Source organism: Scardinius erythrophthalmus, assembly GCF_964197995.2.
Source record: "Scardinius erythrophthalmus genome assembly, chromosome: 3".
Classification (NCBI taxonomy): domain Eukaryota; kingdom Metazoa; phylum Chordata; class Actinopteri; order Cypriniformes; family Leuciscidae; genus Scardinius; species Scardinius erythrophthalmus.
The window spans coordinates 13,375,995-13,394,835 of NC_138223.1; the positions used below are offsets into that span (position 1 = coordinate 13,375,995).

At 37.3% G+C, this 18,841-nt stretch overlaps 1 protein-coding gene across 9 annotated transcripts in view; it reads left to right on the plus strand.

The window, feature by feature from the left end:
- The window catches only part of pcm1 (pericentriolar material 1), a 44,259-nt gene that overhangs the window by 13,155 nt on the left and 12,263 nt on the right, over positions 1–18,841 (plus strand). For 8 of the 9 annotated variants that reach the window (XM_081361630.1, XM_081361633.1, XM_081361636.1 and 5 more), the window contains exons 6-21: positions 2,548–2,676; positions 7,785–7,962; positions 8,083–8,192; positions 10,071–10,317; positions 10,495–10,648; positions 10,763–10,957; positions 12,717–12,880; positions 13,918–14,150; positions 14,328–14,446; positions 14,579–14,708; positions 15,728–15,892; positions 16,497–16,660; positions 16,769–16,966; positions 17,046–17,295; positions 17,379–17,524; positions 18,055–18,203. In XM_081361630.1, coding sequence (XP_081217756.1) covers positions 2,548–2,676; positions 7,785–7,962; positions 8,083–8,192; positions 10,071–10,317; positions 10,495–10,648; positions 10,763–10,957; positions 12,717–12,880; positions 13,918–14,150; positions 14,328–14,446; positions 14,579–14,708; positions 15,728–15,892; positions 16,497–16,660; positions 16,769–16,966; positions 17,046–17,295; positions 17,379–17,524; positions 18,055–18,203 — 2,731 coding nt within the window. The remainder of the gene's footprint in view (positions 1–2,547; positions 2,677–7,784; positions 7,963–8,082; positions 8,193–10,070; positions 10,318–10,494; positions 10,649–10,762; positions 10,958–12,716; positions 12,881–13,917; positions 14,151–14,327; positions 14,447–14,578; positions 14,709–15,727; positions 15,893–16,496; positions 16,661–16,768; positions 16,967–17,045; positions 17,296–17,378; positions 17,525–18,054; positions 18,204–18,841) is intronic. The other variant, XM_081361635.1, reaches the window with a different exon arrangement.

Genomic DNA, 18,841 nt, shown 5'->3' on the forward strand with positions numbered 1-18,841 from the left:
ACTGGCTTTCCACAAAAATAAATGACGTGGAGCAATTTGGCTGTATTGCGTGTTTATATACCTAAAAAAAGTAGTAGTATGTGCATGTCTGTGTGTATGTGTGTATGTTTGTGTATGTGTGTGTCTGTGTCTGTGTGTCTGTGCGTGTATGTGTGCCTGCGTACGTGTGTGCGCGTGTGTGTTTGTGTGTGTGTGTCTGTGCATGTGGATTTGTATGGGTGTGTGTCTGTGCGTGTGGATGTCAGTGTGTGTGCATGCTTGCGTTTGTTTGTATTCCTGCATGTGTGTGTGTGTGACAGTATCATCCTAAACCAGCAACCCTTCGCTCAACACCACCATCTACAGGCCGATGAGTGTACAGTCACTAAATGTGCACGTAAATGAATTTATTTTATACCCCCCCATGGATGAAATTCTACGAAACTTAGCAGAGGATACCCCCAGAGGATGTCAAGTTAATCATACACATGAAATATGGTGCAGTTCTGAACATCTCAACTGAAGATGGGGGCGATTAAAGTAGAATAATATTGCATTTTAATTTTTTATGGGAGTGGCGTAAATCACAAATGAGTGATTATGGGCTAGGTTGATGTGGGCCCTTAAGACCAACATACCATAAAAAATTTGTCATCCTCGGTGCCATGGTTCAGGTAGTTATGTAGGAAAAACTGCATTTTTGGGGTTTGGGGGGCCCCAGCTCGGGGGGGGAGTGGCCCCCGGGGACCAAACGAAATTTTTCCGTAAAAGTCTAGTGGGGCTACATGCCCACAAAATTTCATGTTCCCCGGTGCTTCGGTGTCCCTGGTATCGTTGACGGAAAATTCAGTAGGTGACGGGAAAAAAAAAAAAAAAAAAAAACTTTGACAATCCCTATATGACCGCTTTCGCTAGCTACGCTAGCGGCGGTCATAATGATTTCATTTGACTGGTAACAGCCCTATACTGTTTATTATTCTATTATTATTCTAATAGAATTTAATTTGGATGTTAGAATTTGACATAAAAGGTGATGCATACATCTAATACATTAAGAAAAAATACGCTTATATAGGTAAAAATGCCCATGGAAATCAATTTAATGTGGCAAATATCGCCCCTTAATGAAAATGTTAATTTCTGTCACTGCTGTGAACTGACCACCACATAGAATATGAATAATAAGAATATCTTCATGAGTCAGCTGGCAACAACAGGCCTAAACAAGCACAAAAACACATTATAATCAACACATAATGTACAGTATTAATTTTTATTTCATCAGTTCTTAAAAAGCCTTTAATTTGACTTAAAAAATTTGCAGAAACCCTGTTGGATGCCCCGTCACGAGAAGAAAGACTAAACATTATTTGACCCATATTATTAAATATATAGATTTTACTAGAATCAGTGTTATTATAGTTAACAAAAACTAAAAGCATAAACATTTTTCATTACTTGAAATAGATAAATGTTAACTGACAAAAAGCAGAAATAGTTAAAACCTAGTGTCTGGTTTATACTTGAATAAATTAAATGATTTTCCTTGCAGATTTCTCCTTGTAATCCTTTATTAAGTAAAAACACATTATTTGCTAAAAAACTAGGCATCAAGCCCTGGAGCTTGCATGGTACAGTATTTGCTCTGCTGGCGTGTCTGTTGCTTTTATTTGCATATGTCTTCAGCGTGTCGCATCTCTGGCCTGACTTAACATCCTGTTTACAGACTTTCTAATATTTCCACATAGATGACAATTTGGGAAATGATTGTAATGTGGTTTGTGCACAAGTCCGGAATAGAGATCGACCAAAATAAACCGGTCGACTGGCCATAAATTGGAACCGATTTATGGCTGGTCATCCGGTGCATCTCTAGCGGATATATAAAGTTTGGCACATCCAGTGTGCCTGCAGGGAGTGGAGGCAGAGCGCTGCAAACAAACTGCCCTGCTGTAGCACGTCGTTGCTCGGGTAATATGGCTCTTGTTACAACGCTGTCATTCTTAAAGTACTGGTACTAGTAAAATGAGGAATCATACCTTTTTTAAAAGCAGGGCATGATACCTTTAGTGCAACACTAATATAAGTACGTACGTTAAGTGACTTCAACACAAAATTGTTGGTACCAATAATTGCACATATTATTATAATTTTCTTTCTGTAAAATGAATGCATTGACACATTAACAAATGAAAATAATTAAATTAATTGTGATTTAATTTCAGACCTATTGTCAGACTGCAAAAACTGGGCTGCAGTCTGTCACTAACCTGAATCAGACCACAGATATGCGTTTTAGGCTTTGTTCTTATTGGCCCAGGCTTGATTAATGTAGAGCCCAAATTTAGGGCAGCATGTCGTCTTTCTTCCCTTCAGCTTGTTTTTGCTCTTCAGTTCAAGCACAATGAAAAACGCATTATTTCCAGATCCTTTGTATTGAGCAGTTGCCTCTGTCCGATTCAGTTTACATCTCCGTATAAATACTCAAATGTAGCAGTATTAGCAAGTGTCTGCAACTTCTAAATTGGGTCTGTTCTGAGCCCTGCCCCTCCTCCATACGCTCTACAGGCGAGGGAAAATGAGGATGATGATGATGATGATGAAGGTGCCACGGTGGACTCTGCAGTAGGTTCAGGCTCGGTGGCCGAGAGCACGTCTCTGAACTTGGAGCCGCGTTCTGAAGCCTCCAGTGCCACTGTGAGTACTCACAAAGACTCCTTCTCTCCTCTTGATGCCTGAACTGAACATTGATCAGGATGTACCGGGCATGGAAGGTGGAATTTAGAACTCATGCTTTGAAAGCATAGTTGGCTACTTGGATTGCTGCTTCCTCTGAACAGATGGGAGCTTTGTTTGTTTATTATATATTTAGCTAATTTTACCTGTTCTTCTAGTTTGTCATTGAATGTCAAGCAAGTTGGTGTAGTATCTTACAGAATTAACTCCTTTTGCTGGGATTTCTTTTGTTGTTGTTGTTTGAATTAATGGCTAATTGTAACATTTATGTAACTGCATGAGTTGTATGTACAAATGACCAAGATAAGTGATTATACTTTGACTGTCATTTTAAAATGTGTTTTGTTGAGATATAGCATTTTGCAGGAAGACATGTGATGCCGACTCATTTCCATGAATCTGCTTAATGAAATTTGAAGCGTATGCAACTCAGCATGTTCTGTTTGTCAGATGATGCCCTTCTCCTTTCTTTTTATTCTTCAGCTAGTTGATCCCATTCTCAAATGCTTATTGGCCAGTCATCTGCTGCAGGTAGTTGCTAGATAGTCTAATAACTTGTTCAGGAACATAAGTGTACTTATGGAGTTAATCTAAGGGAGCTAAAGGGAGCATAATAACCTGTCCGTGACCAACTATTTGGGGATTCAGTGCTAAGAAAACTGCTGATTCTGTGGATTTATAACTGCTTCATTTGTCTTTAAATTGTGTAATGTGATTGTGCATTACAGACTCAACAGTAGGGATATTTCCTGCTAACTTGGTCTGGCCAGTAGTTCTGACTTTTTCCTGGCACAAGATATAACAAAATAACTAATTTTTTACATGATGGCCTACATGATGAATAGAAGGCTTCAAATAGACCCACAGCTATTCCTAATAACAATGTATATTAAGTATTAAAATGAAGAGATGACAAAGTATCCGGAATTAGGAACTCTATTTATAGGCAAACAATGTGCAACATATTCCATTCCCTCTCTTAGAAGTGATTAGCAACAGCCGAGTTTAACAAATATAGCATTCCTGTGAAAAAAAACAAAAAAAACAGAACAAGTCTATCAACAGAAAGTAATCAAATGTAAAACAAAACCACATAGTCTTCACTGTATAAATGCAATATATATTAATCCTAGTAAATCTAGAGCATTGGGGCATTTTCTCTGTCTTTTGTTGTTTGATTAACATTAATGGCACAGACAGCAGCAGGAATATTAGGCCGCTGTCACTTTCTGAATGCACAGATCCAGTATACTGAAACATTTCCCATCTGTTTATGCTCACTTGAGACATAACCAACTGTGTTTAAGGGAAAACTCACCAAGCCGGGCATTTTGGCATATTTCTGTGTATTTGACTGTTTAGGCGTGAACCTGAAGCCCAAAACATACTTTGCTTGTTCGTTTTCCATAAAGCACATTACTATACAGCTCTGGGAGATCCAGTGAAAAAACTTTTGAATTTGCCGCAAAATTAATAATATTGCAGCGAGATCTAAGGGGGAAGCATTCAAAGTTGGCACAGAATTCATTTATGAACCACAAATATCAATTCAAGCAGCGCTGATGTGGAAACCAGGATAAATAAACATGAACGAACAAGTTATAGAAGGCTTTTTAATTTACAAATCACCAACATTTCCCATGGGTTTAATGTAGCAGCGCTAACTGTAACCATGGTATTGTGGCAGAAATAGTAAAAAGGTGTTTTGTTTTTTGTTTGTTTTTATTTATCTGAGGGTTCGTACAGTATTTTGAGATTGAAATTCAAGCACTTTTCAAGGGCTTTCAAGTGCTTCTCACTTTTTACAGCAATTCAAAGCTCTAAATAGTATCCAGTTTTATTGTTATTTTAAATGATGATTTGTAAAACTAAAAATTTAAAGATAGGGAAACTAACACAGTGGCAAACAGGCACTTTTATTAAAAAGACGTGAAATTACCACTATAACCAGTAGATGACGACAGATGGGGCACTTGTTGACTTAACCATTTCCACACCCTAATATATGGAAAAAAGTAGGAAGTCACAAAGTCTCATGAAAACGAAAACTTTACACAGAAAACAGAAAAGTAAAGAGCGCTCCTTTTGTAATCACTGAAGCTGTTGGTCAGTTCAGTATGATACTATAGTATAGAACAACAATGGTACATTTAAAAAGAGTAGAATATATAACTTTTCCTTATAAAAATTAGGTTTTTGCACGTTACTGTTGTTAATAAATGGTTGATTTTATCTGCATATCAATTCAAGATCAGTGCTTTACTGTTAAATTTGTAAACGCTTATTAATTCAATACACTTGATAAATTTTAGCCCAGCGCTACCAAATCAGTACCAAAATGGCACCGATGGTAGCCAGGGAACTACACTAACCTTTTCCACTGGTGGCACTTGCGCTACTAACTTTTTCAGTTACTGGCGCAAAACATGATTTGGTCGCACAAATTGTTTATAGTAAGCCGCTCTGGATAATAATGAACAATAATGAAACTGTATTGCATACAGATGTGCTTTTTATTTTACTTGCCATCTTTTAAACCACATGCCTTCTTGTTTTTGTTTTCTTTAACATTGGTTGGGATAGATTTACTGTAATAGAAAATACATAAAGAGCAAAATGGATTTCAACATGCTATGGTTGGCACAGATGGGCAGACTCCTGAACTCTTAAGTAGCGATGCACCGATGTGAAAATTGTGGCCGATACCGATAATAACCGATATTAATATTGCTGTTATGGCCGATATCGATATCTCTGTTTAGAAAACACATTTACTGATAATCAAATAAAGAGAAATTTTCCAAAACACTTTTTTAGAAATGACTTCTGTTGGGCACCTTTACCTGTGTGCAAAATATGTTACACATAGGACACACATGCATTATATTGCATTGCATTGCATATAATGTGTGCTGGTCTAAAATTAAGAAACCCCTAGAAAACAGTAAAAAAAAAACAGGTGTACAATAAAGATAGGCTACTTAATTTATTATTCCAATATCCAAATATGATACTAAATAGCACAGGGAAAAGGGCTTCTGTTTGTGACGTGCTGTCTTTGCATTTAAACATTGCACATTTTAAACAGGACAGGCATTAGCTGCATAAATGTTAGCCAATACAAACATATTTATAGAAAACAGTTGACAATGAATAGACAGGAGTCCAATAAGTAAGGAATAATTGACGACAGGCCGTTGAATTATTAGAAAAATAATGCACACCCGAGGTGGTAATGCGGTCACGACGCGAAGCGGATTGGCCGTTCACCTCGGGTGTGCATTATTTTTCTAATAATTCAACGGCCTGAAGTCAATTATTCCGCTTATAGTACAGTTACCACACCTCGAAACATTGTTCAGATTATGTATTTCAAGACGTTTGTAAAGTTTTTGTCATTAAAACGCTCTTGTATGTAGGACTAATTTCTTACGCATCTAAACCAATGCCTCCGTTGCTAATTCCAAAACGTCATTTTAGAGTTAGTAACGGAGGATTGAGCCACTGATAGCAGACTAATGCTTGGGACACACGACTAGCTGACACATTCTCTGACTGTTTTTATCGCAGCATATTTTAAACACCGACTTTGAACACAGACTGAACGCGCTGAACACGCGCTTGGGCATGATCAGTCATACGTATCAAATTACATTCATAACCGGCCTTAAAGTGTGTCCCCAGTTATTAATGCAGTTATTAGAGAGAGAGATGTTGCAATAATGAGACAGAAAAGCATGTGCGTCAATATTATTATTATTTATTTATTAATTCAATTCCTTTTAATTAATTCGAATTCACTTTTTTTTCTATTATTGACAGATGACAGACTAGCCAAATAAATGAAACACAAAGCCCTTTTAACAAGTAGGCCTATCAATAATTATTTATTTGTTATATTATCTGCAATAATAATCTGTGCTGCAGGACTATCCATTTATTTAGCCTATTCAGTTAAATTTTCTTTTGATTATAGATAGGACTACATACTTTATTCAAATTAAATTGCATGTTTCCATTGATTGTGAAGCTAGACATTGAAAATTTCAGATCAAGCGCATGCGGCTAAATGCTTTTTCTTGTTATGAATTGTATCCTATTTTCCGTTATTGCCGTTAACTACGCGAAGTGATATAGAACTGTAATGCGGTCAAGACCTGCCTGGAACTACTTTAGCTGTGCGTTTCCCTGAAAATAATGCACACCTTAGAACGTTCGTCAACCAATCAGATTCAAGTATTCAACGGCCCTGTAGTATAATAGCATAACGAATCACTTATTCTAAAAATAATATCAAGTTCGCTAAGTTTGACGAATCCGACATATAACGAGGGCTGTGTTGTAAAATGTCCGTCATTTAACGAATTTTAAAAAACACGGATGGATAATACAATATGCTTTCTGACATTTTGACAGAAAAAAACCCAAGCAAGAACAAAATTTAAACTATAGCCCGTCAATTTTCATTTTACAATTATCTTCTCTCTGTGTGTGCGTGCACATTATTAATTATCTTCTCTCTTAGTGAGAGAGAGAGAGAGAGAGAGAGAGAGAGAGAGAGCGAGTCGCGCAGATACAATGGTACGTTTTAGTAACGGTCGTGGGGCTGAAGCCAACTTGATGTGTTGAATGCTCAGAGCACGTTATAAAACGTATTCTTAAAATACACATTTCTGTTTTAATAAATGCTCATAGTAAATCATAGCGCATTGCCTAAAACATAGGTACAAAAATAATCAGTGATACATTTGCGAGCCATTGAAAATTTTGGTCGCAATGGCATTTCAAAAGGTCGCATATCGCAGTGTAGTTCCCTGGTAGCGCTACCAAAATGGCACTGGTGCTACTTCTCTCAAGTGTTAGTCTAGAGCCCTGATAGGGAAAGTGACAGTTACGTCAGCTGACCTGACCTTGGCCAGCGCTGATCCTTACTGTTGAGCCAAGACATTAGCTGACTGCAATGTTTCTATGACAACCTGCAACCTCAACATGTTGTTGCTATTGCATAGTTCCACAGATTGATACTAGTCATTTGTTCTAATGATATCTTTGTCTCTCCTTCTTCTCAGGGCCGTGGGGTGTGTGTAGAGCAGAAAGAAGAGCTAGAGAACATGCGGAAGCAGCATGACCTACTAAAAAAGATGCTAGAACAGCAGGAGCAACTCAGAGCACTGCAAGGCCGTCAGGCTGCACTACTGGCCATGCAGCAAAGTGCTGAACAAGCCATAGCAGTAATGGACGACACTGGTGAGGGTATTATGTTTACTTCATGTTTCTGGAAGTTAGAGTCATTTTATATTATATTTTATATTTTACATTTTATATTTTATTTTATATCGTTTTATTTTATATATATGTATATTACAGTTGTTACAGAGACTACTGGAAGTGTGTCTGGCAGGAGCATAACCTCAGAGCTCAATGATGAACTCAACGATCTTATCCAGCGCTTCCATAACCAACTGCATGATTCTCAGGTACACCCACACCTAACTAGACACATCTTTAAATTTATAAATGTATGTATACTTTGTTCATTGGAATATAACAGGCAAAACACTAAGATTTATATTAAAGCATATACATACATACAGTACCGGTCAAAAGTTTGGAAGCATTACTATTCAATTTTTATTTTTTTTGAAAGAAGTCTGTTATGTTTATCAAGCCTGCATTTATTTGATCAAAATATTAATATTTATATTGTTTTTTGAACAAATTATGTTCTTTTTAACTTTTTATTCATTAATGAATCCTGAAAAAAGTATCACAGGTTCCAAAAAAATATTAAGCAGCACAACTGTTTCCAACATTGATAATAACTGAGTGTCAAATCAGCAAATTAGAATGATTTCTGAAGGATCATGTGACACTGAAGACTTGAGTAATGGCTGATGAAAATTCAGCTTTGCATCACAGAAATAAATTATATTTTAAAGTATAGTAAAATAGAAAACCATTATTTAAAATTGTAATAATATTTCACAATATTACTGTTTTTTTCCCGTAATTTTGATCAAATAAATGCAGGCTTAAAGGGATACTTCACCTCTGGGAAGATGAATGTGTATTTAAAATAGGTAATTTAAGTAGAAGAAATGTGGAGAAATTTTTGAATTTGGAGCTTTCTAGACTGAGAAAAGCCAGAAAATGTATTTTTGGCTTATGTGGATGAAAGACAACAACTCCCAGAATGCACTTGCTTCGCTGCCTTAGGAGGCCACGCCTACCGGTTAGAGAGCACAGTTGAAAACAACAAGGCTAGCCTAAGTAAGTGATGAGTTTGCCAGTGATTTAGAGACCCAAAATGTCCGGGATTCGGCTTTTGTGTTCTACAGTCGCCATTCATCATGTTTACTGTGGCGAGCAGGACGAGGCTGACGGCCGCGGGAGAACAGCGCGAGGCCGGTGGCGTCAATACTGCGACGCGCCGGATCTCGCATCTCTCACGGAGGAGCGGAAATTTTCTTAGCAAGGGTAAAGCGCACATCAACCGATCACTTGTTTAGCGTTCATGTAAACACTACAGTCAGATTCACCGATCGGAATTAATTCAGTTAGATTGAAACGAGAGGTGTGCATGTAAACAATGAATGGCGACCGCAGAACGCAAAAGCCGAATCCCGGACATTTTTAACAGTCTCGCCCGCCGGACAAGTCCGGGAAAAGGAGGATGGTAACCCCTACTTACTCAGCTTTCTCCTATTATTCAGCTTTCTCCACAGAACAAGAGCATGCTAGCTTAGCTTCCAAAGAAAGACGGCTGACTGAGTGTGTGTACATTCTGTGACTGAGATCCGGGTTGTAAACATGCAGAACAACGCCATCTACTGGCTGTAGTCTTTAGCCTCTGGACAGAAAATCCTCCGATGACGCAAAATGACGATTTTTGCGTCATCGGAGGATTTTTTTCCAGACAAAAAATACATAAATCTCTCGTCTCAGGGGGATATGAGGGGGGAAAGCATGGTAATTCGAAAATACTACAGGTTTTCTACTAATACAAAGCTTAATGCTAAATCCTGAAGTAACCCTTTAATGAGCATGAGAGGCTTCTTTCAAAAACATTAAAAATAGTATTTTTTTCAAACTTTTGACCAGTACTGTACATATATCAAAATTGTGTATGTTACAGTTTTACATTTTGCCACCTAAAAGTGAAAGCAATTGTTGAATAATTTTCATGTAGATTGTTCCTTCTTTCTGCAGACAAAGGTTCTATTGTCCTAACCAGATAATATAACTGCATCACATGACTTATTATTTGAAAATGTCTGTGACCTTTTTTTAAAGTTGTCACTGTTCCTGAATAAAACAAAATCTAACTACTAATTTTTTTTTTTTCACTCTTTCAGTCTCAGACGGTCCCTGACAACCGACGACAGGCAGAATGTCTCTCTCTTTCAAGAGAGGTGTGTCGGTCTCGCACTACCCATAATTCACGGGGTCAGTTGCCCTCCTCTGCCCCACTAACTACTGCATCAACCTCCACAAGTGCTAAACTTACCAAACTGCAGGAGCTACAGGACAAAAAGCAGACCATGGACAAGATCCTCCAGGAACTCCACTCACTTAGAGACCAGACTCTCAACAACAGTTCCTGTAAGCCTCCCCCTCACACAGCAGCACATGCAGTTACTATGACACTTTCCATGTTTAATAAGTCCCTTCCCTTAGATGATTTATTTCAGTTGTAAATTCAGTTGCATTAGATGCTTCTGATGCATTTGTGTTCAAATTTACTGTTATTGGCTAAATAAGGTGTTTGTGTTTCTTCAGGTCAGGGTGTCAGTCAACGTGGTGCACGCATGGGCATGTCAGAGCGTCCCTCAATATTGGGTAGAGAGGGAAATGGCCCACGTCCAGTGAGGCAGGACCCCTCCTCCTCTTACACACAGATAGTTGATAACAGCCACCCTGCTGACAAACTCAGGTCTCTCTCTTCATCTCATTTGATCTTACTTCAATGATTGTACCAAAGTGATGTTATTTATTTTTTATTTTAGTGGTTCAGTGTATTTGATGCCTGGTTTGTCACTCAATGCAGGAAACTGAAGGAGGTGCACAAGCGTTTGAATGAGCTAAGAGAGCTTGTTCAGTATTATGAACAGACATCAGATATGGCGGTGGACATGGTAAACGAGAATGTAAAGGATGACGATGAGGGAACAGAGGACGGTTCAATTTTTGAGGTCATGTTTGATTCAGAACAGGAGAACCATGAACCGGTCACCAATATCAGGTACTGATTATAGTAATTTAATTATTTAAGTAGTTTATTTTTGTGTTGTAGTGAATCTCAAATCTTGTGGAGTTTCTTCTTTTAATTGATGTCCAGGGTTAAAATCAAAAATTGTGTTTGCAGGAATGAAAGTATAATGGACAAAACAACAGTATAAGCATTAAAAAATACACACCGTTTTGAAAGTATTAGACACAAAACCTGAAAAATATGAATCGCGATACTCTCATGGCTTACCAAAACCACCCCGCATCCTGCTGCCCCGGCCCAGCCCTGGCCCATTGTTGAGGTTGACCTCACTTTACCTTATGTCTCAATACTAATTTATCTTCCTTGACATTTGATTAAATAGTAATTGATGTTGTAATGGTACATTTATGCATCCCATAAATGTGTACACGACAAATATAGAGTTGTAGCCTAACCACCAATAATCACAATAAGCTTCGCGTTTTGTTACTTTCGATAAGAATCGAAAAGTGTAATCTTTCAAAAAACTGTCATCTGTGTGATTTAGAGGCATCATACTCTGCTACTGTGAGAATTGTTCTGTTGAAGGAACTTGAAGATAATTAATTGTTAATTGAGGGCAAATTTTTTATATATATATATATATATATATATATATATATATATATATTGGGGCTTGGTATTGACACAAATTTCACAATTCGATTCGATTTTGATTCACAAGCTTGCGATTCGATTACGATTCGATTCAATATTGATTATTTTGGATATCAGGTACAATACATTGCAAATTTTCTCAAGGAAAACAAATCTCTTAACTATTATTGTAAACTATGGGAGTCAGTTGTAGCCTATGGGCTTCATTAACCTACTACTATAATATTGAGGGTAAAAATTAACTGATTTGTATTCAAACACTTAAAATACACTTTTATTTATTTTTATAATAATAAAGTTATATGAAATTATATAAAAATTTAAATGGTGGCTGTCATAAAAAACTTTCCAGATTTATTCAAACATGCATTAAATATTGAAGAACATTAAAAATTATAATTAATATGTAATATGGTGCATATATTTAACAAAATGCTCCTCTCTAGAGTTAATTTTTCTAGCTGACTAACGAGTTTATGGTCACTGGATATGGTTTTTCAGAGGTAAATGTGACGTTACATGACATTGTTTACTAACGTCTTTCCACGGTTGAAACACTGATTGAGCGATTCCATGTGACATGATACTGACTTGGATAAGTTGTACTCTATCTTTTAACTCACTTTCAGATGCTCATTCATGTTTATTTCGCACTGTAACTGGTATTATTAAGGCGGAAGAGAAGATCATGTGCGCTCCTCGCTGCTGCTGCTCTTGAGCTGAGCTGTGCCAGAGCGATCTCACGCCACAGCGCCAAAACTGTATGTTTTTGAATTTCGTAAGAAAATGGATGTAATTTGAAATCTGCGACTTTGTTTCATATCAATAGTAACAAAGCACAAAGATTATTGCGATTTATTGGATGGGATGTATACTACAATGTTCCATTCATTCATCAACTGAAAACAGTATGACTAATCGATTCTTGGGATTTAAGAATCGATATCGTTTCGTAAAAATGAGAATCGATTAAATTTAAAAATTAAATTTACATTTTTTTTTACCCAGCCCTTGTATATACACACACACACACATAAATATATATATATATACGTACGTACGTACGTACGTACGTACGTACGTACATACATACATACATACATTTTGTTTGTTTGTTTGTTTGTTTTTGTAGAAATCCTGCCCAACCACAGACTCCAAGTAACTGGATGGACATGAACAGTTTGACGAAGGCTCACAGCGCCTCCAATAATAGAGATGGCCGTCTGAACACAGAATGTGAAATCAATAACCGCTCAGCAGCCAACCTCCGTAGTCTCAACGTCTCTTCAATCATAGGTCAGACCTCACACTCTTTCAATTTCTGTCAACCCTTTGTAAAGATTTGTTACCTGAATTAAAAGCATGCTGTGCTAACAAAGCTGTTCTAAAACAGTGAACACATTAACTTAAAGCTGCGCGATTACTCGATCGCGATCTTGATTCAAACACCCACCCGATCTTATTCATAAATGACAGTGATACCGCTATTGTCTATTAAACTTTTGACAAGTAGCTAAGATCACAACGAACATTCAGATCTGTGTTTTGGTGCTGCCCCTGACCCAGAGAGGGCAGTTGTCATGTACAGGTATGAAACTGCTTCACAAACAGTATTTTCAACCACACAGTATCATCATTTCTGTGTTATAACTCAAATTATCACAGAAGTACTGGGATAAAAATTTTGATCGATTACATTAAGCCACTAGATGGTGACAAGTGACTTAAAAAATGTATTTGTCATTGAATTATTCATTCAAGAAATTTGTTAAACGCTGATTCATCCAATGATGAAACAAGCGAAGTCTTAATGCTTGAGTCATTGAATCATTCATTGATTTATAGACAAAAATTAATTTAAAGTAATTAAGTATTTTTTCAATATATTTTTAAATACTGCAGCAATTAACATTTTGTCGGAACCTCTAATAAAAACAAAACCAAAGCACGCACATCACTGGCAAAAATATGCTCAGGGTTGGGTGCTCGACAAAAGAAACAAGAAAAAAAAAAATATTGTAAAAAAAATTAATAGTGGACTCGAACACGGGTTACGTTTTAAGTACGCAGGCTCTTCGTCAGACAGTTAAAAGTTATTATCAAGAGTTTTATTTAATTTTTTTGAATATATTGGAGCTTTGGTGTGCTGACTTTTTTTCTGTTTTTTTTTTTTTTTTTGTCAGAACCTCTAATAAATGTATTTTTAGTTGTCTATTCAGAAACGTGGGAAAATCATGATCTGTAAAAAAATAAATAAAAGTGAATGTCAATTTATCCAGAATCGTGCAGCTCTATATTAACTATTTCTTTTATATGTATTGTAATAATTTCAGAATGCCAGTTCAACCGGGACAGGCCTCACGTTGAAGTTAAAGATGAGGATGATGATGAGGCACTGGAGGATGATGTTGATGGAGCAAGAGGAGGAGGCAGAGACAGTGATGGTTCAGGGTCCAGTCGTTTAAGCAGTCTTGGTGGGGATGCAGATTATGCTCAGAAAGTTCATCGTCTTCAAACAGCCAAACAGAAACTCCGACAACTCCAAGAACTGGTGGCCATGGTGCAGGTGAGGGTCTGGTGCCATGAGGAGGGTGATGTGATATTCTGGTCATTCACAATAAAAAATAGTTTGTATAAGGGAGCTATTTTTTTTGTAAGTCATTCTCCTGCCTGCCTTTTCTTTATTGTGCTTTTTGTCAACCTGCTGAAGACTTTTTCTCTGGGTCTGTTAATGTTACTCTAGAGTGATGATACAGATGGTACTACAGCTAATGAGGATGAAGGTTTGAAGCAACAACCTAATAACACCCGAGCAACAACTCCCAAAGCCCAGAGAGATATCACCCTCTCTGATAAGGCCAGGTTAGTGTTTGTGTTCCTGGATGTGTGCTTGTATTTTCAGTTCATATTGTGTTGTATGAGAACATGCTGCAGCATGCAAGTTTTTTTCAATGTGACCCGTGTTAAACAACTTGTATAATGTTTGTTTTTCAGAGAGAAATTATATGAGGAGAAACTCAAGCAGCAACAACAGGAACTAAAGCAGCTCCATGAAGAGAGACAAAGACTGATGGAGATTCAGGGCAAGATACAAGACATACAGTGGGCCTGCCCTGACCTTCAGGTACTTCACATATGTACACTTGTGATTTACAGTAGGTTATTCAGTGTTTCCTGAGGGGAGGGGGGGGGGGTAGATTCCCAGAAACTACTAGTGTCGCGGAGCGGGCGTGTTACGGACACGTGGTGTAAAATTTTTAGTAATCAAAAAGCCTGTCTAATTAATTGAAATCATGAAACTTATACAATTATTAAACTTAGCCTATACAACATTTAAAAATAAATTCTATGAAATGAATTGTTTTTTTTCTCACACAAATTCGGTGTTGTTTTTTCTGGTAATCAAATGAAGACATAAAACATTAATTTAATTTATTTTAAACATGAAATTAAACACTTTTTGCCAAACAACGTGCTGCACAATGAGCTTTACTGTGATAATTCCTTAAGTTTTGATAATTTATTTGTATTAGTGTTAGTATTATTATTACATTGAGACGTCTCTAAATTATATATTTCTGTCAAGTTGATTCAAACTTTTATTTTGACGGGTTTTGAATTTCTGTGTTTATGACATGACAATAGTTTTTCTCAAATGAAGCAGTTGCTCACGAAGTGACTTTCAGAACGGATATAAAGTCTGGAGATGAAGTTCATGCATTCGTGTCCTCATATAGGCAAAAAACAGCGTGAGCATCACACCACGTGCTTCAGTGTGTGTGTGTGAGATAAATGAAACTGCGCGTCGTCTGCTCCATTCATTCATACAGAACATGTTTTATTCGTATTTAAATACTCTTTTTGTGGTTTAATATTCACACACTAGTCTATATCGCGATTTGATTTAAAGTGTACTGAATTGCTTTTTATTTATTCATAAAAAAATTACAAATTCCACGTTATACAATTCCATTTTTAATGACTGGATTCCGTCTGCGTTTTCTGCTTTGCGAAAATCATAGCCACCCCCCCCCCCCCCAAAAAAATGGTAGGGGAAACACTGTTATTATTATGAACACACACTGAACAGAGACTGAGTTTTATGATTTATGAATTTTCTTACATCATGATGTGCCCTGTCAGTCGTCTGTGAGCAGTAGTGCTAGCGGTCAGATGAGGAGGAAGATTCCTGCAGCAGCCTCTACTCCCGCTCCTGTACCATTACACTCTTCTTCCTCAGCTAAAGCCAACACTAGTGGCCTTAAACCTACCTCTGAACCTCCTCCGGTCACTGTCACTGACAATGAGGTTAGTGTGGAATCCAAATAAAAATTTTGCTTCCTTTTATATATCAGGTAGGGTTTTAAAGGGATAGATCACTCAAAAAATAAAATTGTCATTTACTCACCTTGTCGTTCCAAGAATCCAAACCCATGACACTTTCTTTTGTCTTCGAAACTCAAATTAAAATCTTCTTAATGAAACTTAGGAGATTTCTATCCCTCCTTTTAAAAGTCCATGCCACCAAAACTTATAGACTTAAAGTTCACAAAGAAACTAAAAGTAATCCATTTGAATTTAGCAGTTTAATCTAAGTGTTCTGAAAAGATGCAATAACTTTAGATGATGAACAGATTTCATTTAGGTGTTTACTCTCATATACATTGATCAACGCACATCAAATGTGATCAATGGCAGCTCAACTGTACATGATGTGTGACATGCGAGAACATTTATTCTCACCTGTCAAGCATATATTTTAGGGCTGGAGCAATGCATGGATGTAATCGATTACGTAAAGTAGCGTCGATTTGTTGTGCTGTAGATGTTCCCCAATGGAAATAATCGATAGAAAAAATAATCGTTAGTTCCATCGAAGTTTAATAACTTTCTTTTTGTATTTTTATATTAGCTGTGGTCAGAGATGCGAAGGCATCAGATCTTGCGTGAGGAGTTAAGACAGAGGCGGAAACATTTGGAGAGTCTGATGGCAGAACAGCAGAGGAGAAGCACACTCACCGACTCTCCATTCAGGAGCGAGACACATGAGACCCAGTCCTTCAGTCGTGATGAAAGGTAACACTTGGCCTTGATAGTTTATGGTGACTCATTTAAAAAAAAGTGTTTTATATACTTCGAAGACTACATTTTTTTGTCAGTTGCCAATCATCATTTTTGTGTCAGAACCGTGGCCACCTGGGGTGGATCGACACAGTGTCCCCTTGGTGAAGATGATGATGATGATGATTACTCCTCTGAGGTGGGGGCTGAGGAAGATGATGATGATGAGCATGATGGGGGAGAGGAGTCCAGTTCCACAGATGAGCTGCATGCTTGCTCCACCCAAAAACAGCGCAACTACAACAGGAATAACAGAGATAGGTAAACACACAGGCACATTCTAGAGATTGTCTAGACACCGAACCCAATCGATTATTAACTGTCTTTTCATTTTGCGCAGTGTGAAAGTTCACAGGGAAGTTAATGGTAGTCCTTCCCCCCGTGGATCAAGGGGTCACCCTCGTCAGCAGCCACAGACTGAGAGCAGTAGTTCCAGCAGAGCTAAGCGGCAGGAGAACTTGCGATGGGCGGCTGATCTATCTCTCTCTGAGGGCGCTGCACCAGCACACTGGCAGGAACAGATCACACACCTCCAGAAACAACTCAACTTCAGCACTACCATGTGCCAAACTTTGCTACAGGACCAACAGGTCAGAGTTTAACACGTTATTTTTTCATTCTTTCACATTTTTTTCCTCACTTACAACTTTTTTTTTCCTTCTCTCATTTCTAGACTCTTTCATACATGCTGCAAGCTCTGCTCACAGGACCATATGGTGTTGTGCCCAATAATGTGACCTCTCCTCAGGTCCCTCTCATCATGCACCAACTAAACCAGTGTTACACACAACTGGCTTGGCAACAGAACAATGTTAATCGGTCTGTAGATTTCTTTCGAACTTTATAAATGAGAAAAAAATATTTAAGTAAGATTTTAAGCATGAAGAATGAGGCATTTGCTGTAGATGTACTACCATTAAGAAGTTTGGAATCAGATTTAATGCTTTTTGAAAGAACTTGCTTATGCTCACCAAGGCTGCATTTATTAAAAAATAATAATAATAAAAAAACAACAACAGCAAAAACGGTAGATTTGCGAAATATGATTACAATCTGAAATAACTGTTTAAAAACTAGATCTTATTATCAGTGTTGAAAATAGATGTGCTGCTAAAAAAAATTTGAAACTGGATTTTTGCATCCTTTGATTTAATAGGAAAGTTTATTACAATTTAATGCATCCTTGCTGTTAGTATTAGTATTAGAAATTAATATTTTCTTTTAAAAAAAAATCTTACTGACCCCAAACATTTGAATGTTATTGAAGGTCTAAACTGCTTGAATTTGAAACAAGCTTTGGTATCATTTGTCACAACTTTTAAAATGTGCTCTTTTTTTTTTCCTGGCAGGTTGAAACAAGTTCTGAATGATCTGTTGCAGCAGCAGCAGAGTCAGTCCTTGTCAGGACAACAGCAGCATCAAAATGCTACACATGATTCTGCATCTCCTTCTATGTTCCTAAATTACATACCGGTCAATACACAGCCTTTCCCAACTGGTAAGTCTGTTATCTGTCAGTAATTCTTTAAATTGGGTAAATTCCATATAAAATAAAAATATATTTATACTGTATAGGGGTGTGACGATAACCGCATCACCGCAATATCGCGTTGATGAGATGCCTACCGCGGTGTGAGGTCATCACCGCACGTTTTTTTTTTTTTTTTTTTTTTTTTTTTTGCTGAAAGTTACAGAGTGCATATGGTGTGTGATATGAACTATAAACACATTAATATTTTGCTTATAATTTACTGTATTCTGCGAGTCCCATGTTCAAGGGTTTCTGGAGAAAAAAAAACGCTTCCTGTGCAAGGGAGGGAGTCGAGGGACTGTCCGTTAAACATAGCCTAAGGGGGATTTTTTTTTGTGTGTGTCTGATTATTATTAATTAACTGCTAGGTTTTGTGATGTTTACAGATAATGTTCAATTAAATACAAACAAACACAGGAATAAAAGACAAGCATAACGTAAACAGTTGGAGTTAGATTTTAATTACAAGTAGCGATCTCTCTTATCTGGTATAGGAAATAACAGTTGACGGCGCTAGCCGAATGATTCAAAAAATAGCCACGAATCTAGTGTCTAAGCCAAATACTGTGTCGCCTTTGAGGCAGGTGACAATTAAGGGGAAGCCG